At 41.0% G+C, this 25,538-nt stretch overlaps 1 protein-coding gene across 2 annotated transcripts; it reads left to right on the top strand.

The window, feature by feature from the left end:
* Window positions 1–272: 272 nt before the first annotated feature.
* On the top strand, window positions 273–20,379 carry LOC113884574 (pancreatic triacylglycerol lipase). Of its 2 annotated transcripts, XM_027529221.1 has the most exons (13): window positions 273–292; window positions 405–450; window positions 2,012–2,166; window positions 2,916–3,038; window positions 4,906–5,040; window positions 9,897–10,008; window positions 11,511–11,630; window positions 11,718–11,837; window positions 12,339–12,457; window positions 15,239–15,368; window positions 16,632–16,740; window positions 17,834–17,998; window positions 20,254–20,379. In XM_027529221.1, the coding sequence occupies exons 2-13, from the start codon at window positions 405–407 to the stop codon at window positions 20,315–20,317; spliced, it is 1,398 nt and encodes a 465-aa protein (XP_027385022.1). In that variant the 5' UTR covers window positions 273–292; the 3' UTR covers window positions 20,318–20,379. The 2 variants fall into 2 exon arrangements, with proteins under 2 accessions (XP_027385022.1, XP_027385021.1); XM_027529220.1 differs by lacking the exon at window positions 273–292 and having other exon boundaries at window positions 2,012–2,181.
* The last annotated feature ends 5,159 nt before the right edge of the window (window positions 20,380–25,538 follow it).

Below are 25,538 nucleotides of genomic sequence, written 5' to 3'. Positions count from 1 at the left end.
CCTGGCGTGCCGCGATTCATGGGGTCGCAAAGAGTCGGACATGACTAAGTGACTGAACTGAACTGAACTGATTCATATCTACCGTTTTCTCATCTTTCGAAAACTACGGTGGAAAACTTTACTTACTCTATCAGTCATGGTTTATTTATGACTAAAATTAGAAATACACCCTTGGAACCTCCTCTTTTCTCATGCCACTTTTCCATGGCATTGCTCAAAAAGATAAGATTTGCCTATAAAAGGACCTCTAGGTGCTACCTGGCTGTGCGCAGAACTCAACAGAACTGCCACAGTGAGTCTGAAGCTTGTTGTCTAGTTTATTCGAATTTACCCATTCAGACTTGTATTATGCCAGTCTTTTAAAAACTTACCTGGACTCAATTATATTTTAAAATTTTATTTAGATGCTGCTAATCTGGACACTTTCACTGTTGCTGGGAGCAGTCGTAGGTAAGAAAAAATATTTTTGTCATGCTGGAAGAGACTTACTGCTCAATACTTGGAAGAAAGACTTCAACAGCTGAATTCAAGCCACTATGAGGATGAGGAATAAGTGAGTAGGAGAGATCCATGATTAGGAGCCTAGGTATTGGGAGTAAGGCTGCTAGGTAAAAGCTAAGACACCCTGTTAAAATTGAATTTCAGATAAAACCAAGAATATATGCCACAGTCATATAAATAATAAAATTTATCATTATAAAAAATAGAATTTAAATTTATTGTTATTTTTTCAATAAAAATGTATTGTTTATCTGAAACACCAATTTAACTTGGATTTTCCTTTCTAAATTTAGCAATCCTAGCTTGGAGTCATGTGTAGACTTTGAACCCGGGTTCCACCAGCCACAACTGTAATTCCCTGAGCAAAATTCTTAACCTCTCTGTGCTTCACTATCTTCATCTGTCAACTGGGCATATAATACCACCCCTACTGTAAGATAATTGTGAGACGTAGGTATGATAATGTATGTAAATCATCTTGCCTAGTACTTGGCGCATAGTAAGTTTTCAAGAATGCAGCCCCTACAACAACTGCTACTCCTACTGTTAATGGTGTAACTCCTGGATAACCCTTCCTTTGCGTTGTTCTTTTATGGGTTAACATTCAAGTGCAGAGTTGTGTCAAACCATGGACTTTCTTTTTATTTTAATTAGATTAATTAATTAATTAATTTTTGGCTGTGTCGGGTCTTTGTTGCTGCACTGGCTTTTCTCTAGTTGTGGCGTGTGGGCTTCTCATTGCTGTGGATTCTCTTGCTGTGGACCATGGGTTCTAGAGTATGGGGGCTTCAGTACTTGTGGTACGTGGGCTCAGGAGTTGTGGCTCCCGGGCTCTAGAGCACAGGCTCAATAGTTGTGGCATGTGGGCTTAGTTGCTCCATGGCATGTGGGATCTTCCTGGATCAGGGATTGAACCCCTGTCTCCTGCATTGGCAGGCGAATTCTTTACCACTGAGCCACCAGAGAAGCCCCACCATGGGCTTTATATTTGATTATTTGTGAGCAGCCTTTTTCATCACAAGAATTTAGGATGCCTCTAAATATATCCAATAGGGTGAGACCTAAATACTCACCCAGGTAGATATATAAAGTTTGGACATTTGCATGAAACTTAAGCTCTCAACCCCAAACCCAAAGTCAGAAGACGGTTGCAAGAAGGTAAGCACTTCATCCCTTACTCCACGGCCTGGGGACACAAAGCTACTCCTTTCTTGGGCACCGGAGGCCCAAAGAAGACATCTGAGTTGAGAGTCTTAATCAAGCCCTAGCATGGGACCGGACAGGGACAGAAGGGGAGTGAGGCGGTCCTACGTTGTAGAAACAAGAAGTAGCAGCATGTCCTGAGCTGGGATGTTGTGTGTTGAAGTAGTTTTGTGAGTGTGTGGATAAGAAGGTATCTGAGGATGTGGAGGAAGAAAACATGTCACAAAAAGTAATTTAACTCAAACATTGGCAGGGAGACCATTAAAAAGAGCATTCTGGCGAAACTAACACTGCTGTGTGATTGCAGGAAAAGAAGTCTGCTACGATAGACTTGGCTGCTTCAGTGATGATTCCCCTTGGGCAGGAATTATAGAAAGACCCCTCAAAGTATTGCCTTGGTCTCCAGAAGAAGTCAACACTCGCTTCCTCCTATACACTAATGAGAACCCAAACAACTTTCAAGTAAGAACACTCATTGTTTTCAGAACTAAGTTTCATCTGTTTCATGTAATAAGGATACTGAATTTTGTCTTCTGAAAAGAACAAGTCACACAGTGGAGATTTTTAGGGCAGAGAGCTTAAGTGTTATTTCATCTAACTTGTTTATTAAAGTCTTGTTTGATAACTTGTTTAAAGAATCCATTTACTTAGTATTATTCTTATTCTACCTCTATGGTGCATTTAATACAATATTCTAAAAATGGTTATTATATATAATCTCCAGATGTTATGTGTAATCTCCTAACATATTTTGTATCTATAAAATACATACATATGTAGTTTTCCATTGGTCAAAGACAAGACCCCACCACCAGTATTGTGGTGGTGTTGTTTAGCCTCTAAGTCATGTCCAACTCTTTGTGACCTCATGGACTGCAGCACGCCAGGCTTCCCTGTCCTTCACCACCTCCCGGAGTTTGCTCAAATTCATGTCCATTGAGTCCGTGATGCTCTCTAATCATCTCATCCTCTGCCTCCAATATTATAGCAGACACATTACCCAAGTGCTGCAAATGCAAAAATTTTACAACATCTGGAAAGGAGTGACTTGGTAATGTTTGGAAATAGCTTGGTTGTAATGAAAGACTCTTTACTCCCAAGGACCCCGAGACTCAGTAGTCTTCTCCCACCTGCCACTTCCCTCCTCGTACAGGCAGCCCTACTGGATACTCTCAGAAACTTGACGTTAGACATTTTTCTCCCCCAAACAGGAAATCGTTGCAGATGAATCAACCATCGCAAGCTCCAATTTCAAAACAAATAGAAAAACCCGCTTTGTTATTCATGGATTCATAGACAAAGGAGATGAAAACTGGCTGCAGAGTATTTGCAAGGTGGGACTGTAAATCTATTAAGGAAGTTGTTTCCAGAGTGGTAATTAACAAGGCAAGGCCCCAACAGTCAGGACAGATTCCTGTCAGCAGGAGGTTGGAGTCTCCTCTGACCTCACTGGGCCTGGGGTTCCCAGAGGAGGTCCAGGAGGTGACACAGGGTGCAGGTCAGACCAGCAAAGCTGGCAGGCATGTGGTGGCTCTAAGTAGCGATTATTTAGTAACTAATACAGAGATATTTCAAAATTTTCACAACAGATGCTGCCATACTGATGCAGCATTTGTTGCATTGTCGATAGCTTTCATTTCTTCAATAGGCTTGGATTTCTCTGTGAAGAACTAAGATAACTCATTTTGCCCAAACTAATTATTTTCCTATGATTTTCACTTGCTACTTGTTGATCTCCTATAGTAGCGATAGCTTGAAAAACTGTGTAGATTTTCATTTCTGGCTCCTGTTGTTTCAACAGTAGTGATCCTATTTTCTTGAATTTGTCTTTGGCTATGTGCCCTGTGATAATGAAGAATTAAAGGACAGAAAATCAAACAGAGTACATTTTCTGAGTAACTGCTAGTGCTGGAGGAGCATTATTGTTGATTCATTTCTTCATCAAGCTTTTGTGGCCAACTGTGGCACCAAGATGCAGTCTTTTCTTTAGAGGTCTTATTTCAGGCCTGTCTATGACTCAAATTAAAGGCTGAATTAACTTCAAGAGAGTTTTGACTGAATCTTAACTGAAGGCAGTTAAGATTAGAAATAATCAGTAAGGCCACAACTTGTCTTCTAAAATACTTTATAGTTGATTATTGAGCTGGGGGAGGAGGGAGGGTAAGTAATAGATTTATATACTACAGTGAAGAAAAGATAAGTTTACCATTCTCAGCTCCAAAGGTATGTAGATTTTCAGATATATGTATAGTTTATTTTTGAGATCCCAAAGGCAGCTGTGTTTTTCTTGCATTTGATTGGCTTTGGGCATCAAGATGGAGGAGTGAGTAGGTTAAATTAGAAGAACAAATGCCCTAAATTCCAGTTCTGACTCTATCCTCGGCTAACCAGGACACTAGCAAATTGTTGCCCCTCTTTGGATTTTACTCTCTGTAAAATGAAAGAGTTGGAGGTGGATTCTAAGATTGCTTCATTCTCAAATTCTTCTTGGCAAAAAGGTGAGGATATGCATAAATACATACACAAATAAACAAAATTTCTGCCAAGTCCAGCATTCATGAAACTATCACTGATCCTCACATCCAGTAGATATCTGGAAGGTTGTATTTTTATGTGAAATAACTTCAGTGATGTACAATAAAACACATTCATACAAAAACTTAGATTTATCTTTCTATCATGGAAAAGCCTATTCATTTGCCTTCAATATCTTTATTTAAAGGGCCCTGACACAGTCTTTCACTTATTCCATTATTTAGTAAATATTTATTGAATACCTACTATATGCCAGGAACTGTCTGAGGCACTGAGGATACATCAGTGGACAAGACAGGTGATGTCCTGGGGTGCATTCTAGTAAGAGACAATGTAGTCTTGTGAAGCTGATGATGCGCTAATGAGACAAACCACTGTACCACATTTTATGCACCTTTCCCCAAAACAAACATCCATGCATCTGTTGTGTAGACATCCCAAGAATCCATTTCCCATTATGGCCAAATCTCTAGTTTAGAGCCAGTGTTAAGCTTTAAAAAGTATTCTGTAACTGTAACAGAAGTTTTGTTTACTGACTTCGGGTTAAAAAGTGAGCATGATATTGTGTAGGTCAAGAAGAGAGTTGATCCTAGAGTTCCAGAGTGTTAATTAGGAGTTAGTTAAGATCCTGAATTGTTTACCAATTTACGGTGTCCCTCCCACCAGAACCTGTTCAGCGTGGAAAGCGTGAACTGCATCTGTGTGGACTGGAAAGGCGGCTCCCACACAGGATACACACAAGCCACACAGAACATCCGGATCGTGGGTGCGGAGGTGGCGTATTTAGTGGATGTTCTTAAGGTAACGAACTCTGGGTTACATAAAAGCCCATGCACATGGCTGTCTGAATTCTCTTCCCCCCAAATTGCTGCATGTATGAGAACTGATAAAATATTTTTTCTACTGAGAGCTGCATTCTCCTTGATTGAAGAGAAAAATGCAAAAAAAAAAAAAAGAATCTTGATTTAAGCTTCATCAATTAAATCAATTTGACCTTCATCAATTCATCGCCCATTAAGTTGAAATTAAACTAATTTTAAGTGCTATTATTCAAGCAAACCAGGTAAGGTCTATCTACTGAATTCCACTGTTAGTTTTTTTAACATAACCAATTATTAAGCCAAGTTGACATGATAATTAAACTAGGGGTTTTGTTTGTTTGTTTGAAGAGAAGCACAGTGATAACAAGTTAACCTGATTTGCTAACTAAAAACTTAGAAAATATGAAACTTGAAAAAGCTTAAGTAATTGCTTTCATTATTCTTTTCTTTTCTCTTTTTTTTCTTTTACTTTTTTTAAAAACTGAAGTAAAGTTGACACACAATATTCCAATAGTTTCATGTGCCAGTATATATAATTGCAATGTCTGGTTCGTGGATACAGCAGAACATTTATTGATTAAATTCACCATCCACATGACTATGGTTTGTGGCACCCCAAAACAATTACAGTAGTAATATCAAAGGTCACTGATCACCATAAGAAATACTATAATAATAAAAATTTTGAAATATTCTGACCATTACCAAAAAGTGACACAGAAACACAAAGTGAACAAATGCTGTTGGAAAAATGGCGCAGTTAGACTTGTTCAAAGCAGAGTTGCCAGAATCCTTTAGCTTGTAAAAAACAAACAAACAAAAAACAACCACAGCATCTGTGAAACACAATAAAGCAAAGCTCAATGAAACACAGTATGTCTGTACTACATCTTCTTTATGCACCTATTGATAGACTCTTGGGTTGCTCCCATAGCTTGGCTATTGTAAATAATTCTGCAATGAACATAGGAACGCATATATCTTTTGGAAATCATGTTTTCATTTTCTTAGAAACAGTACCCAGAAGTGGAATTGCTGGACCGTATGATAGTTTTGTATTTAATTTTTTAAAGAAACTCCATACTATTTTCCATAGTGGCTGTATCAATTTACATTCCCTATGTCCATTCACTGACATACTTGAGGATTCCCTTTTCTCCATATCCTTGCCAACACTCAGTATCTGTTGTCTTTTTGATAATAGCCATTCTGACAAGTATGAGGTATTGTCTCACTGTAGTTTTGATTTGCACTTCCCTAACCAGTCCATTCTGAAGGAGATCAGCCCTGAGATTTCTTTGGAAGGAATGATGCTAAAGCTGAAACTCCAGTACTTTGGCCACCTCGTGCGAAGAGTTGACTCATTGGAAAAGACTCTGATGCTGGGAGGGATTGTGGGCAGGAGGAGAAGGGGATGACAGAGGATGAGATGGCTGGATGGCATCACTGACTTGATGGATGTGAGTTTGGGTGAACTCCGGGAGTTGGTGATGGACAGGGAGGCCTGGTGTGCTGCGATTCATGGGGTCACAAAGAGTCGGACACGACTGAGCGACTGAACTGAATGATTAGTAGACTGACTAGTTTTCTGTGATTATGGTTTCAGTGTGTCTGCCCTCTGATGCCCTCTTGCAACACCTATGGTCTTACTTGGGTTTCTCTTACCTTGGACGTGGCGTATCTCTTCACAGCTGCTCCAGCAAAGTGCAGCCGCTGCTCCTTACCTTGGACGAGGGGTATCTCCTCACCACCACCCCTCCTGACCTGTAACATGGAGTAGCTCCTCTCGGCCCTCCTGCCCCCGTGCGGCCACTGCTCCTTGGATGTGGGGTAGCTCTTCCCGGCCGCTGCCCCTGGCCTTGGGGAACTAAAAAGCCTCTTGATGAAAGTTAAAGAGGAGAGTGAAAAAGTTGGCTTAAAGCTCAACATTCAGAAAACTAAGATCATGGCATCCGGTCCCATCACTTCATGGCAAATAGATGGGGAAACAGTGGAAACAGTGTCAGACTTTATTTGGTGACTGCAGCCGTGAAATTAAAAGACGCTTACTCCTTGGAAGGAAAGTTATGACCAACCTAGATAGCATATTCAAAAGCAGAGACATTACTTTGCCAACAAAGGTCTGTCTAGTCAAGGCTATGGCTTTTCCTGTGGTCATGTATGAATGTGAGAGTTGGACTGTGAAGAAAGCTGAGTGCTGAAGAATTGATGCTTTTGAACTGTGGTGTTGGAGAAGACTCTTGAGAGTCCCTTGGATTGCAAGGAGAACCAACCAGTCCATTCTGAAGATCAGTCCTGGGATTTCTTTGGAAGGAATGATGCTAAAGCTGAAACTCCAGTACTTTGGCCACCTCATGCGAAGAGTTGACTCATTGGAAAAGACTCTGATGCTGGGAGGGATTGGGGGCAAGAGGAAAAGGGGACAACAGAGGACGAGATGGCTGGATGGCATCACTGACTTGATGGACGTGAGTTTGGGTGAACTCCAGGAGTTGGGGATGAACAGGGAGGCCTGGTGTGCTGCAGTTCATGGGGTCGCAAACAGTCAGACACGACTGAGTGACTGAACTGAACTAAACTGAACTGAATGATTAGTAACCTTTTTCAGTCAGAAGTGGCCACAGTACCGCACAATTGAACTCATCTCACACACTAGCAAAGTAATGCTCAAAATTTTCCAAGCTAGGCTTCAATAGTACATGAACCATGAACTTCCAGATGTTCAAGCTGGATTTAGAAAAGACAGAGGAACCAGAGATCAAATTGTCAACATCCGTTGGATCATCAAAAAAGCAAGAAAGTTCCAGAAAAATATCTACTTCTGCCTTATTGACTATGCCAAAGCCTTTGACTGTGTGGATCACAATAAACTGTGGAAAATTCTTCAGGAGATGGGAATACCAGGCCACGTGACCTGCCTCCTGAGAAATCTGTATGCAGGTCAAGAAGCAACAGTTAGAACTGGACATGGAACAACAGACTGGTTCCAAATCAGGAAAGGAGTAGGTCAAGGACGTATATTGTCACCCTGCTTATTTAACTTATATGCAGAGTACATCATGAGAAACGCTGGGCTGGAGGAAGCACAAGCTGGAATCAAGATTGCTGGGAGAAATATCAATAACCTCAAATATGCAGATTACACCACCCTTATGGCAGAAAGTAAAGAACTAAAGAGCCTCTTCATGAAAGTGAAGGAGGAGAATGAAAAAGTTGGCTTAAAACTCAGCATTTAGAAAACTAAGATCAGGCCATCCAGTCCAATCACTTCATGGCAAGTAGATGGGGAAACAGTGACAGACTTTATCTTTTGGGGCTCCAAAATCACTGCAGATGGTGACTGCAGCCATGAAATTAAAAGATGCTTGCTCCTTTGAAGAAAAGCTATGACCAACCTAGACAGCATATTTAAAAGCAGAGACATTACTTTGCCGACAAAGGTCCATCTTGTCAAAGCTATGGTTTTTCCAGTAGTCATGTATGGATGTGAGAGGTGGACTATAAAGAAAGCTGAGCACCAAAGAATTGATGCTTTTGAACTGCTGTGTTGGAGAAGACTCTTGAGAGTCCCTTGGACTGCAAGGAGATCCAACCAGTCAATCCTACAGGCAATCAGTCCTGAATATTCACTGGAAGTACTGATGCTGAAGCTGAAACTCCAATACTTTGGCCACCTGATGTGAAGAACCAACTCATTTGAAAAGACCCTGATGCTGGGGAAGATTGAAGGCAGGAAGAGAAGGGGATGACAGAGGATGAGTTGGCTGGATGGCATCACCGACTTGATGGACATGAGTTTGAGTAAGCTCCTGGAGTTGGTGAGGGGCAGGAAGGCCTGGCATGCTGCAGTTCATGGGGTTGCAAAGAGTCAGACATGACTGAGTGACTGAACTGAACTGAACTAAATGATTAATAATGTTGAAGGTCTTTTCATCCATCTGTTGGCTATCTGTATGTCTGACTTAGAATGTCTATTTGGGTCCTCCCTTCATTTTTTAATCAGATTATTTGGGTTTTTTATATTGAGTTATGTGAGCTCTTTGTCTGTTTTGAATGTCAGCCTCTTATGGAATATATAATTTGCAAATATCTTCTCCCATCTAATAAGTTGCCTTCTTGGTTTGTGATGGTTTCCTTCACTGTGAAAAAGTGTTTCGGTTTGATTAGTTCTGTTTGTTTATTTTTGCTTTTGTTTCTTTTGCCTGCTTTTGACACATCCAAAAAAATATTGCTAAGATGGATGTCAAAGAATGTACTTCCTATGCTTCTTCCGGGTGTTTTATGGTTTCAGGTCTTACGTTTAAGTTTTAATCCATTTTGAGTTTACTTTTGTGTATGGTTTAAGACAGTGGTCCAGTTTTATTCTTTTGCATGTAACCGTCCAGTTTTCCCAACATCATGTGTTAAAGAATCATCCAGTTCAGTTCAGTCGCTCAGTCTCGTCCGACTCTTTGCGACCCCATGAATCGCAGCACGCCAGGCCTCCCTGTCCATCACCAACTCCCGGAGTTCACTCAGACTCACACCCATCGAGTCAGTGATGCCATTATTACTTTCTAATCCAAATACTTGCTTCATCCCCTCAGGACAACAAGTCCTTATACCATCAAAGGTTTCCTCTATGTAGTGAAACAGTAAAAGAGAGTACTACTTCCACCAGTTTAAGTACTAAACTATCGCCATTTTCTATTATAAATGAACATAATCCCTGAAAATCGATTGCTTGGAAGGGGCAGCATGTCTTCTTAAAAGTTGAGTTTTCGGAGCTCTCTCTTTTCTGCCTGTCTTGAATTTTGCCAATTTGAAAACATTCTGAAGGAGTTTTCTTTTCAACAGTCATCATTTGAATACTCGCTTTCTGATGTCCACATCATTGGCCACAGTCTGGGTGCCCACGCTGCTGGGGAGGCAGGAAGGAGGACCAATGGGGCTATTGGACGTATCACGGGTAGGTCAAAACAGTAAAAAGCTGCAAAATTGGACCAGGTGAAGCCTATATGGGGTCTACAAGGATAGAAATTTGACAGAGAGGCCTGATTTTTACCTGAGGAGACAAGTTTTTACATTTTCCGAATTAGGTCACAGGATCAGAGAAATCAGTGTGTTCTGCTGCTGCTAAGTCGCTTCAGTCGTGTCCGACTCTATGCGACCCCATAGACGGCAGCCCACCAGGCTCCCCTGTCCCTGGGATTCTCCAGGCAAGAACACTGGAGAGGGTTGCCATTTCCTTCTCCAATGCATGAAAGTGAAAAGTGAAAGTGAAGTCGCTCAGTCGTGTCCGACTCCTGGCGACCCCATGGACTGCAGCCCACCAGGCTCCTCCATCCATGGGATTTTCTAGGCAAGAGTACTGGAGTGGGGTGCCATTTCCTTCTCTGAGTGCATTCTGAGATCTTATTGTTTATTAATACTGATCTTTGGTCTACAGAGCCCTGTTTAGCATATAAATACTCACATGTGACTTAACATCTGGCGGTCTTATTCATATCTATTTTCTCTTTGTCAGATATTCACAAAGGATGAGTTTAGTGAATAAAATAAATAGCATAAATAATAGAATAAATAGAATTAAACCCAAAGAGATCAAAAATGTATTAATTAGTTATATTCTGCTTCCCAGCAATTGGTAATTATTCCAATCCTCATCAACCACAACCCAAGTGGTGGGGACAGATAGTCTGGGAGCCTGGGCTGCCAGAGCTCAAGCTGCCAATTAGATCAAAACTGTCATTTTACCAATCTCAGACTGGTTGCGTTTAGCCAGTGGAGTCATGTATTGGATACCCAGGTCCTGCAAAAACCTTGTAACTTTCTAAGAAGGACTTTGCTTTCCTGGATCTGAGAGGTGACTATTTCAGGGAATGATTACTTACTCTTGCATCTTCCGACTCTGTCCCCAACTCCTGATTCTCTTTTTTTAGTACTTCAGATAAGTTGGTTATATTTGGATTGGTGAGGGCAACTGGAATATTTCTCTTTAATTTGCTGGAGAGAACTTTCCTTTTCACAGTCCATTCACGTCCAGTGGAACCTGCTCAGTCAGGCACTGTGTCAAACTGTGGTCCCAGTGACTGTGAATGCCGAGATCCTCGCTCTCAGGGGAGTTAGTGTAGGTGGAGCTCTTTTAGCCTGAAAATCTCTCAGGAGTCCAGTGCTATCTCCCGGAGTCTGACCTCTTTTGTTGTAACTGTACTAGTGACAGAATTGACCCAGTGACTAAGTATCCACGAACATTCCATGGCTCAAGGAAAATTCACTTTAAAGCAAATAGTAAATTAGACGTAGATTTCCTTTCAGAAAAGGGTACATTACAGAAGAACTGACTTATCTCTTTGCATGCCCTACTCGTGATTACCACCTGCACTTGCACTCGGGTGTGTTACTAGTGAGAGAGGCGAACATGTGTGTCCACTGATAAGACACTGAGATGACACATCCTGTCTGTTTTAGGGTTGGATCCAGCGGAGCCTTGCTTTGAGGGCACACCTGAATTGGTCCGATTGGATCCCAGCGATGCCCAGTTTGTGGATGTAATTCACACAGATGCTGCCCCAATGATCCCCAACCTGGGTGAGTCCCTCAATTCATCCTCCTGGAGTGTTTTTTGAATTTAAGCATTTTCGAGTGTTTTGAGTCCCATATTTTAAAATTTCTCAGGGTTTGGAATGAGCCAAGTTGTGGGCCACCTAGATTTCTTCCCAAATGGAGGGAAAGAAATGCCTGGATGTAAGAAGAACGCTCTGTCTCAGATTGTTGACATCGATGGGATCTGGGAAGGTAAACCTATTTATTATGTACATAAGGAGAGTTCCTTGGGGCAGAATCTGTGTTTTCTTTTGGTAAACATGCTACATATTTTAATATGGTACAGGTGTTACGTTTTCTATAAGCAAGGACTTTTCATCGTATCCCCGTGATACACATTTTCACCAAGGGAAGTGGACATGAGCAGACTACAGGAAAGAAAATGTACTTGTATTCAACTTTCCAAGAATCTAACTCAGGGAATACATTACTAAATTATACTTGTATCTATATGGACGGATCTTTTCTTCCTAGCGTTATTTTTCCATTTCATTCATCTGTGGCATAACTATTATAATCTTAACTTCTGATTACATCTCAAATAATAACAACCCTTCATAAATGATTTTGTTCTGTGACTGCCAGGAGTTTGCACTAATTAGAGAAACCTATTCAACAACTGTGTTCCAAACATGACATTAACTTGGAAAAATAACATCTGTCTCTGATGTGTAATCATGTCTGATTTCAAAGGAACGCGGGACTTTGTGGCCTGTAATCACTTAAGAAGCTACAAGTATTATGCTGACAGCATCCTCAACCCTGATGGCTTTGCTGGATTTCCTTGTGCCTCTTACAGTGCTTTCAGTGAAGTAAGTACATCGTTTCTTGCACCTGAAGGATTTTGGGACCATCACTTCTCATGACTGGTGTGGTTCACTGCATGCAGTATACACTCAGTGAATGATACTATATGACTGATACCTTATTTATGCTTTCAATCATACATGTTTATTCTAATAGTGATAAGGCAAGGGAGAACTTTAGAGAGATGGATGTGAAACTGAAATGCTGTGTCCACCTTGTTCTTTATCACTTCTGTGTGTGTTGAGTAAATGTGAAAACTTGCTTTGAAAATAATTGGAAGTCCAAAATTTATCTCTGGAAACCTGAGCTATGGCCTCAGGACACTGATGACCGTGGAAAAGTTGTCTTAAATGTTAACCTTACAAAGGAATAGGATTGTGGGCATGTGGACCTTTCTGTGCAATCACATAATTGCCCAGGTTTTTTTTTTATCATCTTTTTTGGTAACCTCTGGATATCTAAGTTAGGATCCTTAAATCTGATCTTGAATGTGTGCCTGTGTGCTATGCTTCAGTCGTGTCCAAGTCTTTGTGACCGTGTAGACTGTAGCCCGCCAGGCTCCTCCGTCAATGGGATTCTTCAGGCAAGAATACTGGAGTGGGTGGCCATGCCCTTCTCCAGGGGATCTTCCCGACCCAGGGATGGAAGGAACTATGTTTCTTTTGTCTCCTGAATTGGCAGGCAGGTTTCTTACCACTAGCACCACTTGGGAAGCCCTGATCTTGAATATAACATAGCAATTGCCTTTTTCTTTTTTTTTACTATTGCTTTTCCTTTCACTATAATTTTTTTGAATAAAAATGTATACCATGTGTTATTTAATATGTACCACAGGTACATGTTTATTTGTACATATTTAAATATGTAAATTTTAAAGTAACATGCCAGGTGAAGTTATAATTATCAAGCAGTTATACTTTAGCAATGAAGAGAGAGGATCTGATTCCCACTTCCACAGTTAAAAAGGTGAATGATTTGGGGCAAAACATTCAACTTCTCTAAATCACTTTCTTCATTTTAAAATGTAAATAAAATGGTAAATTCCATGTATGTGGTAGGAGGAATTAATGAGATAACATGTTCTAATTACTTAGCCCAGAACCTAAGGTATAATAATTAGCACTCAACAAATGTTAGCTCTTATGTGTAAGGGAAAGAAGATGGGTACATATTTTATTTACAATATAGCTTGCATGTACAAGAACATCTTGGCTTTATTTTATTTTCTTCCCAAACCCCCGTTTTCTAGGTAATGGGGAAAACAAACACAGAAGCTTTAAATTCCATCCAGTTAAAACTTGACCTGATTCAATAATATAAACAGTCCTTTTAAGTGATGCTCACTTTTATAGGAAAGCATTTTCAGTTTCGCAGATTTCTCAGCCTTTGGGCCACCTATCTCCAAGTTGATATTGGGCAGGATGATCTTGGTGGTGGTGGTGGTGGTGATGGTGTGTGTGTGTGAGAAGGTCAGAAAGGAAGACTTGGGGATCCACCACATTGAAGGGCTCACTGCTGCCATCTGCAGGTGATGTCTGGGCATGTCCACTCTCACAGGTTGGGTATTTCTTCCCGGCTGACTCCATTTCCCCTTATGGCACCCCACTCCAGTACTCTTGCCTGGAAAATCCCATGGACTGAGGAGCCTGGTAGGCTGCAGTCCATGGGGTCGCTAAGAGTCGGACACGACTGAGCGACTTCCCTTTTCCCTTTGCTGGATGCAGACCTTGAGATTTGGCCCAGTCCCCATCTGGTCCATTGATTCAGGAGTTCACCACTCGCCTCTTCTGTGGGGCGGCCTTGCCCTTTCATAGTAGGTATTTCTATATCTCTCTACCTGTCTACCTCCCCCTGTTCATTTCTGTCCCTCTTTTCTTCCCATCGTTTCTTGATCCAAAAAGAAAGGACATTTTCCTATATGATATAATTTTCTTCAGACCCTCACCTCATGGCTAAGTCTTAATAACCAACTAGAACAAATTCCCTTCACATTGGGAAAATTCTGAGATTTGAATCTTTCAGACCTTGATATGCTAAGTGGGAACTAAAGAAATTGAGAAAAATGACTTTTAAGTCTGTTGTCTTCCCAGTGGATTCTATTTTGTATATCAGAAGCTGATTATCACCTTGTTCTTTCTTTTCAACTTTTCTAAAATAAATTCTGACCACCTAAAACAAGAGGGGGTGTCTTGGGGCAACTGGAGCAACTTCAGAGAGGCAAAAGAGAAAAGGCTAAATATATATATATATATATATATAAATGATCTTAAGTGACTTTTATAATTTTTTTCTTAATATCGTGTTATTTAGCAGTGAACTCGGAGAAGGCAATGGCACCCCACTCCAGTACTCTTGCCTGGAAAATCCCATGGATGGAGGAGCCTGGTGGGCTGCAGTCCATGGGGTTGCTAAGAGTCGGGCACAACTGAGCGACTTCACTTTCACTTTTCACTTTCATGCATTGGAGAAGGAAAAGGCAACCACTCCAGTGTTCTTGCCTGGAGAATCCCAAGGACCGGGGAGCCTGGTGGGCTGCCGTCTATGGGGTCGCATAGATTCGGACTGAAGCAACTTAGCATCAGCAGCAGCAACAGTGAACTAGCTGATTTATTGTTGTAAATAATGAGACTCATTTTTAACCTTTGTTGAGGCACCGTTCAAATCTTCTGTTACTATCAGAACAAGATTGGGATTAGAGTATTTGAGAATTCAACAATATGTAGAATAAGATAGTACACTATTTTTAAAAAGAGCATCCTTGTTCATCATTTGCTTATATTCTCTAGAACAAGTGTTTCCCCTGTCCAAGTGAAGGCTGCCCCCAGATGGGTCATTATGCTGACAGATTTCCTGGGAAAACGAAATCAGAGGGCCAGACATTTTATCTAAACACCGGTGATGCCGGCAATTTTGCCCGTAAGTTCCTATTTTGTCTCAAATTCTCAATACTATGTATTTTGTCATGTCCAGTGGAAATGTGTGAAACTGCTTTCCTGTACAAAAGTTTTAAACACTCCTCTCCAAAATGGAAAAACACTTCAATGCCATGCTTACTGTAAACATGGCTAAATTTGAGGGGCAGAGTGGAATTTAGAGCCTGATCCTAGGAGATATAAGAGATGAGGGTTCCACCCCTGGGTCGGGAAGGTCTCCTGCAGGAGGAAATGGCAGCCCACTCCAGGATTCTTGCCTGGGAAATCCCATGGACGGAGAAGCCTGGTGGGCTACATCCATGGGGTGGCAAAGAGTCAGACACAACTGAGCAACTGAGCAGGCATGCATGCACGATATCAATTGATACAAAAATAAATTTCTCCACAATTGATACTGGTGCTGAATTCAGGAAGCTTCTTCTGCTCCAGCCTCTTTATACTCTGTTAAAAGTTTAACTGTGCAAAATTATGAGATTTTTTTTTACAAACAGAAAAGTAACTCATGAGAGAGATAGCAGAGGTTATGGAAATGGAAAGGAGGTGACAGATTCAAGACATATCAGGATTGTAGACTTCATGGGTGATGGAAATCAGAAGATGTGGGAACGGTGAGGCCTGGGGACAGACCCTGGGTTTCTTTTCTGGGGTAGCAGAGGAAGAAAACTATTTGTATGGGAGTTAATAGAGTTAACTGCATAATAAAAACTAAAGCTAAATTTTATCGCCTTTCCAATTTGGCCCAGGCTAGCTCTAAGTGGCAAAAAACGGCAATTCACTATTGACTGGTACTATAAAATGATTACCACAAGTCAATACAATTCCAGTGATGATGGAAAGTTGACTTATAGAATATTTGAGATAAATGTAGGTTATTTAGAGAAAAAGATGATAGTACTCTAAACTTCTGTGATCTATAAAAATGAAATAAACTGATGAAAATATCACATTATCTTTTAATATAAAGTTCTTCTAAGATCCTGAATACATTGTTAGGTTAAAAAGTTGAAAGCAAAATATATTACTTAGTCCCTTGGCTTGAAATCTTTTGACCTTGGGAAGAGTCTGTGTTCCTCCCCCACCCCCTATTGTTAGCCCTCTGAACACTTAGTTAAAGGAATATCCATCTCTATGTGATTAGAACTACCAAAACCAGACAAAAATTATTCAAAATTCAGCAGTAATGGAATCCTGTTTTTGGAGTAATTTTTCTAAAAGTTGGTATTTTGCAAATATTTCCCCTTTGTAGGTTGGAGGTATAAGGTGGATGTCACACTGTCTGGAAAGAGAGTTACAGGACACATACTAGTTTCTTTGTTCGGAGATAAAGGAAACTCCAAGCAGTATGAAATTTTCAAGTAAGTAAACTCTCAGCTCCTTAAATATTGGAATCCTTCACACATATAAGGTATGTCATGGACATAAAGAGTTTATTCATTACCATGTGAGAATGCAGGGAAAGAAAGTTTTTTGCTTTACCTTTCTTGGCTCTTTGGCTAGTCTAGTAATAAAATTAACATAGGCAGATAACAGGAGAAAAGCTAATTTAATCATGTACATATGGGGCTCCTGTAATATGAGACCTACAACCAAACAATTGAGGCTTATATGCCACTCTGAGCTAAGGAGAAGGGAGCAGGGGTCTGGGACTTGAAAGGGGAGAAAGGAAGATGGGAAGACCGAATATTTGGTGAACAAAGGCTTGCTGTGCCATGCAGAGGCAGCGGGACATGGAGAGGAATTTGGATCGCCGGGCCCACCGAGCTCCCTGCCAGCTTGTCACACCCAGGCCATTCCTTGTACTTATCTCAGGCGATATTTCTCTTCCTGAACCAGGCCTTCTACCTAAATTCTTTTAGGCAGGTAAGGGAAAAGTAGAAGTTATTGAATCTGACGAATCTTGATTTTCTTCAGCTCAAAATAGTCCACCTGCCAAAGTGGCACATTCTGGAGAGACTTGCTCTGAACCCCTTCAGAATTATAGAACTGCCATGTGTCATTAAAAGGAAGATATTATTTCACCCTTGTACCTTAATATGTTTTAGAATTCTGGTTCCTAAGTTTTTCCCCTACTATTTCCTGAGAAAACCACAGTTATTTATTTTGATGTATGGCATCTGATTTATAATCACTAAGTCATTATTCTACCCATGAAACAACGGGAAAAGGATGACATCATGATGTCATCATTTATTAAATTGTGGGAGGATTGTGTTTGAAGTTTTATCAAAGTAAGGCTGACTTTAAAGTAATATGAGTTATTGATGGCAAATGAACTACCACTGACTGAGCATCCATGTCTGTGTTTATTTAACCGTTAGACTGACAAGTGTAGTGTCAATCATCTTACTAGAGATACACTGTAAGCTGGTTTTAGAAACAAATACATATATGTATTTTGTATGTTTATGTTTATGTATGTTCATGTGTGTGTTTAACTTCACTCCCAAGCGGTACTCTCAAACCAGACAGTACTGAATCCAATGAATTTGACTCCGATGTGGAAGTTGGAGTTTTGCAGAAGGTTAAATTTCTTTGGTACAACAATGTGATCAACCCAACTCTACCCAAAGTGGGAGCATCCAAGATCAGCGTGGAAGCAAATGATGGACAAGTGTAAGTAACAGACATCCGAAGAGCTCGGAAGCACTATTACAATTGTAATTCTACTCCCACTGAAAAGCAACTCTAAGTTAAATGATCTGCAATGGTTCTCCTCTGTCTCAGCAGTAGCTGCTCCCTAACACCTTTTATTTCTTTGGGAGAAAGTGTAGAACTTTAGGAAAACAACTTTAATAGATTTGTGGATGACTGTATGGGCTTCTCTGGTAGCTCAGAAGAATCTGCCTGCAATGCGGGAGACCTGTGTTCGATCCCTGGTGGAGAAGGAAACAGCTACCGACTCCAGTGTTCTGGCTGGGAGAATCCCATAGACTCTACAGATCACAAAGAGTCAGACACTGCTGAGTGGCTTTCGCTTTCACTGTGTGATCTGATACAAATTAAGTGTTAGCTTGAGAATCTTGTTTCATGAGCCTGACGTGAACAGGTTGGTTTCATTTAGCAGTTGTGCTTTGTGCTATGTGTATGCTCAATATGAGTATCTTCCCCAAACTTCCTGGATTCACCAAATCGCCACTGCCATTACCAGGAAAACATGCAGTGTATCAAAGAACACAAATAGGTTGTCCTGTATCATTGGCCCTTTTAGTGAAGACAAAGATCAACCCTTGGTTCTAATCAAGATTGGAGTGTGCGTGAATCAAAGGACATTTACCATAGGGAATCACCAGAAACAGTGAGTTGAGGATGACGATACTCATAAAAGTACTAATATCAGTCCAGTGTATTGAGTATAACGCCCCATTCCGAGGTACAGAGCTATGTGGCTTCTTCCATCATATCATTCAGTCGTCCTGTAAGTCCAATGAGAAGCTTTTGCTTCTGACAAAGATGGAGACACAAGAGACCAGATTTACCTTCCCACTGAAACAGACAGAAATTCAGACAAAATATATCAAACCACAGTTTTTAAGATACTGAACATTAGGCAACAAAGGAAAGTGATTGCTGAGAGATGATAAACAAATAGTGTAGTCTTGAAATTGTCCTGGCTTACAGCCTTAAGCAAGTAACCAGGATGTCCCACAAAGAGGGAAAATTCAGGCAGAGCCCACTACCTGACCTGAAGAAACAGATCTGAGAATCCAGAAAATCCAAGACAAGTAGATTTCATAGGACTGAGTACCAGCAAGGAGAAAGCTACAGAGAGGGAATCTCAGAGAGCTGGAAAATTTCCTTAAATACTCAGCAGATTGCTGATCACCACACTTGTGTGAGGAAACTAGCCAGGGCTGTGAGTGAAATAGGATGGGAAGGAGAGATGGCAACGGACAGGAGAAACATTTCAAAATAATGGTTATGTTACGCTCTTGATAGTGGTAATGGGAGGTAAGTGCTACTAATATCCTCATTTTACAAATAGTTCAATGAAGTCTCAAAGCCACAATTCAGGGGCAAGAAATCTGACTTCAGCAAATTCTTCACTACCCCAAAACAAATTCAATTCAACTTTATCGATATTTATTGTGTGCTCTTTGTTTCTTGTGACACTTTTGAGATTAGTTTTTAACCTTTAATTTGCTATTTGCACATCTGCTAGCCATTAAATTACAGGGAAGAAAATGAAGATGAAGAGAAAGAGTCTTTGCTGAGCATGTTTTATGCCTCAGGCATTTACATATGCTTATGTATTTTGTTGGACATCCCTGCTGGTTCAGATGGTAAAGAATCTGCCTGCAAAGCAGGAGACCCGGGTTCAATCCCTGGGATGGGAAAATCCTCTGGAGGAGGGCATGGCAACCCACCCCAGTAAAAAAATGTGCCTCCTAAGTATCATTCAGTCTTAATGAGTAAAATTATCATTTCAGTCGAATATTGAATTACAATAAGAACACCTGGCCAATGTAATACCAGGACCTCAGGATTTTTACTTTGGCTTGTTTCTTTTTCCTTTTTATTAAAACTGTAGCTGATTTCTTGTCATGCTGCCAACCCTCTTCTTCCTCACTGCATTCATGGACAACATGCCGTATTTAGTAGGTCCTCCAGGGATGTGACTGGTAGATCTTCCCTGTCCTTTGAGAGTCTGATAATATCTTTTCTGTCTGCTATTGCATAGTCACGGCATAAAACTGGAAAGGAAAATGCAGTCCTTTGTACCCAAGAGGTATTCCCTCAGCCAGTATCTAGTCTCAGGCACAAGGTGTCACACTCACTCAGACTGAGAAGAGGCAGAGAAGAGGCTGTCATCACATGTGACACACCAGCTGTGTGCCAGGAAGAGCTGACGTCTTGTTTTCTCTCCCCAGGTTTGACTTCTGTAGCCAAGACACTGTGAGAGAAGAGGTTCTGCTCACCCTCAACCCATGTTAGGAACTCCGGCCATGTGAATACTGAATCTTACTGCTAATAAAATCTGGTGGTAAAGCAATACATTCCTTTTTTTGCCATCATGTCCATTATTTCCAGTGAAATTTTTGGATAATAGGGTTAAAGATCCAAAATTTGGAGTTGGTCTGAAGAACCACAAATAACTATTAAATTTTGCTACATGTTACTTGGCATTTGAACTTGGGAATATCGTTTACTTGATACTGGCATCATGCTCATTATTGATGTTACCGATGTCATTCTGATTACTTAAGGAAGACTTCCAGGTCCAAAATGAGCCTTCTGTTGGTTGTGGGCATATGTGATCAGTACCCACCTTTGCCACTTTTTCCATCATCTTTAATCAAATGATATGTTATATTTTGTGGACCATGTTTAGACAGAGGTATTGTAGGAGATGGGACTAAATGGGCCTTGATTGACCGTTTATTCCCCCAAAGAGCACTTGTTGAGCACATGCTGTGTGTAAAGCAGTCTGCTAGGTACTAAGTATACACAATGAGCAAAGCGTGGACCCAGCGCCTGGTCCATGGCCATCAAATGATGGAAGACTTCCATAATGATGAGCAGAGACCCCAAAAGGCTTTGAGAAGGGCAATGACCTGACCCACGTATGGGGTTTATGTCAGTCCCTTTGGTACTTGCGTGGAGTGCAAATTCTTATCATTTTCTAATCTAAATCCTGCTCCACCTGGCCCAGAACTTTCCTACTCTGGGATTCTGAAAGTTGGGGCTGTTTTGGAAATTCTCTCACACCCTACAAAGGTTATAGACTTTGGGGCCAAATTTTCGCCAACTGGCACCAGGTCTACCGATCTGAGACTTTTACTTAGTAGTCAGTCCACAAGAACTGGTGGAAATCTACCAATGGCATTAAGGGCTTTGGGAAGTCTAAGATACACTCAGAACCTGAATTCACTTCCCATAGATAGGCATCTCTGATAAAAGAAAGAGATAGAGGTCAATAGTTGACAGATGATAAGGCAATGTCTTGCACCCCACTTTCCTTTACAACAAACACAGGGAGAAATTCAACCAGGTCAGGGGATGTTTCGAACTGTGATTCAAACAAATGTAGGTGAGGGTCCAGGCTGTGAAAAAGACTTAGAAAAACAGATTTTTCAGGACAAAAACTTCTTTGAAATTAAAGGCCTCCGAGAACCCAGCTTGAACCAACCTTCTCTTCCCCTAGAACTTACGAGATCATTGTCTTATGAGATGACAGGATATCTATACATAGTGAACTTGAAATTAAAGGAGAAAAAAATAGAGCTGATTGGCTGGAGGAAAGCAGCTATTTGGCTCCATCTGGACATGTGGACATGACAAATGATGGCTAACAACCTTATTCTCTATCTTTGTGACTTCTAAGGAGTCATACATCTTGAAGGCTGGAGAGTTGTCTGGTGGAACTGAACTTACATTTTCAAAAGAGATCCACAGATTTGTATGCCTTAAATCCCTGAATCTGACCAGGATACAAGTTCATTCAACATATTTCAGTTGTTATTCTCAGTGAAAAGCCCCAACTAGGAATCTTTCCGTCTTGTTGTTCAGTCACTAAGTCATGTCTGACTCTAATCTTATCTGGGTCTCTCACATACTTAGGAGTCAGCTGGCTTTGAGCTGGTCCAAGATGTTGCTGCCATCACATTTAATAACCAAACCAAGTCATACAACCAACCAGATTCAAACGGTGGAGAAACGTACTCCACTAATTGATGGAAGGAGCTGCAAGATCATGTGGCAAAGGGCAGCTTCGGGAAGGGGAGGGAGTAAAGAACTACGACCATTTTCACAACCCATCCATCATCATCTCTAACCTATTTCCTCACTCCAGGGAAGCCTGGGGCTGGGAAAGCAACAGGTCAGGTGTCAGAAAAGTTTTCACAGCAATGGGTCAACCCAGGCTCCAGACTCCGGTCTTCTTTACCTCATGTGATTATCAGAAGTGAGGGTGCCTTTTAGGTTCATTTGCTTTTGTCTTTTGTAGAATACTAAGTGCTCCAGTATAGCACATTTCTTCTTAGACAACTAATGCCCATGAGTACTGATGGCTTCTTCTTAACACAATGCAACAGTACTGATCAACTTTCCTGATCAGCAAGTCCAATCGCCAGAGTTGCCAGTCACTCTTGATGGCTCAGTGGCTAAAGGATCCATCTGCAGTGCAGGAGACACAGGAGATGCAGGTTCGATCCCTGGGTCAGGAAGAACCCCTGGAGGAGAAAATGGCAACTCACTCCAATATTCTTGCCTAAAAAAAATCCCATAGACAGAGGAGCCTGGTGGGCTAGGACTACAAAGAGTCAGACATCACTGAGCATGCATGCAAAGACAAGGACTTGACGACTCAAAAGGAAGAGATCATCCCTTTATTATTTCAAATTCTGATAAGCATAAGCAATACTCTTAAAGAAATCCCCTACCCACGGGCACTGCCCCACCACCTGTGCACTTTGGTACAAAGTGACTAGATCAGTTGATACAGGATTGTTATTTGATTCTGCGGAACCACATACCTCTTGCAGTGGCTGCCCAGCTCACAAATTCACCTCCATCTTTGGGCATAAAACCAGACCTGCCCAACAGGACCCATATCCTATTACTAATTAATTCAGGGACAGCTCCTGGCCTCACCAGACCAATCATCTGATAGACTAAAAATTCTGGGCTGAGATATTCAAAGCCAGGGAGCAGAGGGGCTCTGAGGACGATTTGCAGAGGTCTCCAGGGTGGTCCCATTTCTTGGTCTTGGTCCCCGAGTGTCACAGTTCAACAGCTTCATGGATTCCATGAGATGCCCCAGTATGCTTCCAACAAATGTCTTCTTTTAAAAAAAATTAGCTATCCAGAATTGATTTCTGTTGCCTACAACTCAAAGTCTCACAACTAACATACCTCTAAAATGTTACCTATTTAAATAGTGAATGGTCTCTCCTTCACTCTTGTTTCAGGATTGGGGTGGAAAGAATAGCCAACATACACAAAGATTTCTAGTAGAGTTATCAGAACATAGAAACAGAGTGGTAATCACTACCAAATGTTAAATGTGCTATCTTTTGTCCCTTAAATTCCATTTTTTTAAGGAATTTACCCCACAGATACACCATCCATCCAGAAAACAAATGTATAATATTCATAAGACACTATTTCTAATAGTACAAGATTGGAAACAACCAAACATACATCAGTAGAGAACTAATAGTAAATACCCAAATGTCAGAAGGCTATGCAGCTGGTAAAAAGATTGGACTTTTTATGCACTGATACGGAATGGTTTTCAAACATATAGTTAATTTTAAAAATCAGTTTGCAAAATAATGTACAGAATGTGTTAATCATTTATATTTTTAAATAAAATACAATATATATATATATATGCTTATAATGCATAGACTACCTTTGGAAGGACACACAAGGATCTGGTGAGGCATCATTTTTTAAACTCTGTATTGTATCAGATGTAGAAGGGCATATATTACCTATCTACAAACATGAAAGAGAAAAAAATTTTAGGAAAGAAAAATTAAGCCCTAAATGCCCATAGTTCTACACTCGAGTGTCTGGAGTCCACACGCTCTCACTGCTCAACTGAGTGGCTGCTAGAGATTAAACCTTCCTTTCCTGCCCAGAAGATGTCACATCAGCTCTGATCACCTTCAGGTAGTTTCAGCCGTTGAAGCCCTGACTCAGGGGTGTGCATGGAACCCACAGATGAACTTGGCAGTGAGGTGAGCTGAAAGGGAAGTAGGCAAGGGAAACTAACCTCTTAGCAAACTGTGACAGATCATGCAATGATTGTTTCTCCTAAATCTAGTCAGACGTTTGTATTCTTCTTGCTTTTCTGAAGAAAATATCTTTTTTCCCCACCTTAGAACTGTGCCCTCTCACCATTCCCAGCCATGAAATCCACTCTGAGAATAAGGATAAAATGTCTATGAACTCTATTCATGTGTGTATTCTTTCTTTCATTAATTCATAAATACCTGTGTTGGTCATGGTTCTAGAAGCTGGGAGCACAGCAGTGGTTAAAGCAAAAGAGGCCTGTGTCCTCATGGAATTGCATTCTAGATGGGAAAAGCAAGAATGCAAATAAATAAACAGAAAAACAACAAAGATAATTATAACTTGTGATGAGTGATGAGAAGGAAGCAAATAAGTTGCCAGGGAGCAAGGATCTGGGTGGGAGGCGAGCAGTGGAGGAGTTTCGAAGGTGGCCAGGTTGGCCTTACTGAAGAGGTGACATTTAAACTAATCGTTGAATGACAAGAAGGAGCCAACCCCACAGAGGTCTAAGGGAGGGAGTTTCAGGCCAGTGCAAAGGCCCTGAGGTGGGAAAGAACTTGACATGTATGATATGGGGGTATGTGGGGAAGGTCAAGTGAATGGTAGGAAGAGAAGAGGTCCAGGGAACAGAGAGTTATCCAACATCTCCTATATAAAAAAGCCAAGACATCGTTTTGCCTACAAAGTTCCAAAAACCAAAGATGTGGTTTTTCCAATAGTCGTGTACGGATATGAGAGTTGGACCATAGAGAAGGCTGAGCACAAAAAGAATCGATGCGTTTGAATTGTCATGCTGGATAAGACTCTTAAGAGTCCCTTGGACTGCAGGGAGATCAAACCAGTCAATCTTCAAGGAAATCAACCCTGAATATTCATTGGAAGAACCAATGCTGAAGGTGAAACTTCAATACTTTGGCTACCTGATGCAAAGAGCCAACTCACTGGAAAAGACCCTGATGCTGGGAAAGATTGGAGGCAAAAGGAGAAGGGGGCAGCAGAGGATGATATGGTTAGATAGTATCAGCGACTCAATGAACATGAATTTGAGCAAACTCCTGGAGATAGCGGAGGACAAAGAAGCCTTGCGTGTTGCAGTCAATAGGGCCACAAAGAGTTGGACGTAACTTGGGGACTGAACAACTAAAGCAACAATCACCCAATTACCTATTTTACCTGGGCTTTGTCATAAATCTCATCCCACCTTAGTGCTGTAACATCAAAGAACAGCATTTGTCTTCTCCACAGTCTTCATCAAGTGCTCCAGTACCTTCCTACATCACATAAACAGATTTCCAAAGCTTGAATACCTCATCAGTCAGGTCAACCAGAAGGTTCAAGTCTGGAGTAGGGAGAAATTTATTTTCTATCTCAATTTATTCTATGTAAGTATTTCCCCTATTCTTGGCAGCTGACA

Source organism: Bos indicus x Bos taurus, chromosome 26 (assembly GCF_003369695.1).
Source record: "Bos indicus x Bos taurus breed Angus x Brahman F1 hybrid chromosome 26, Bos_hybrid_MaternalHap_v2.0, whole genome shotgun sequence".
In the NCBI taxonomy this organism is placed as follows: domain Eukaryota; kingdom Metazoa; phylum Chordata; class Mammalia; order Artiodactyla; family Bovidae; genus Bos; species Bos indicus x Bos taurus.
Note: the sequence above shows the minus strand (reverse complement) of the source record. Positions and strands in the feature narration are given on the sequence as shown.

Excerpts from the sequence above, each read along its gene's own strand:
- LOC113884574 (XM_027529220.1), top strand. The coding sequence starts at position 405 with ATGCTGCTAATCTGGACACTTTCACTGTTGCTGGGAGCAGTCGTAG. Across the intron at positions 11,631-11,717 it reads CCCAATGATCCCCAACCTGG|GGTTTGGAATGAGCCAAGTT; the intron begins GTGAGTCCCTCA and ends AAAATTTCTCAG. Across the intron at positions 17,999-20,253 it reads GAAGCAAATGATGGACAAGT|GTTTGACTTCTGTAGCCAAG; the intron begins GTAAGTAACAGA and ends TTCTCTCCCCAG.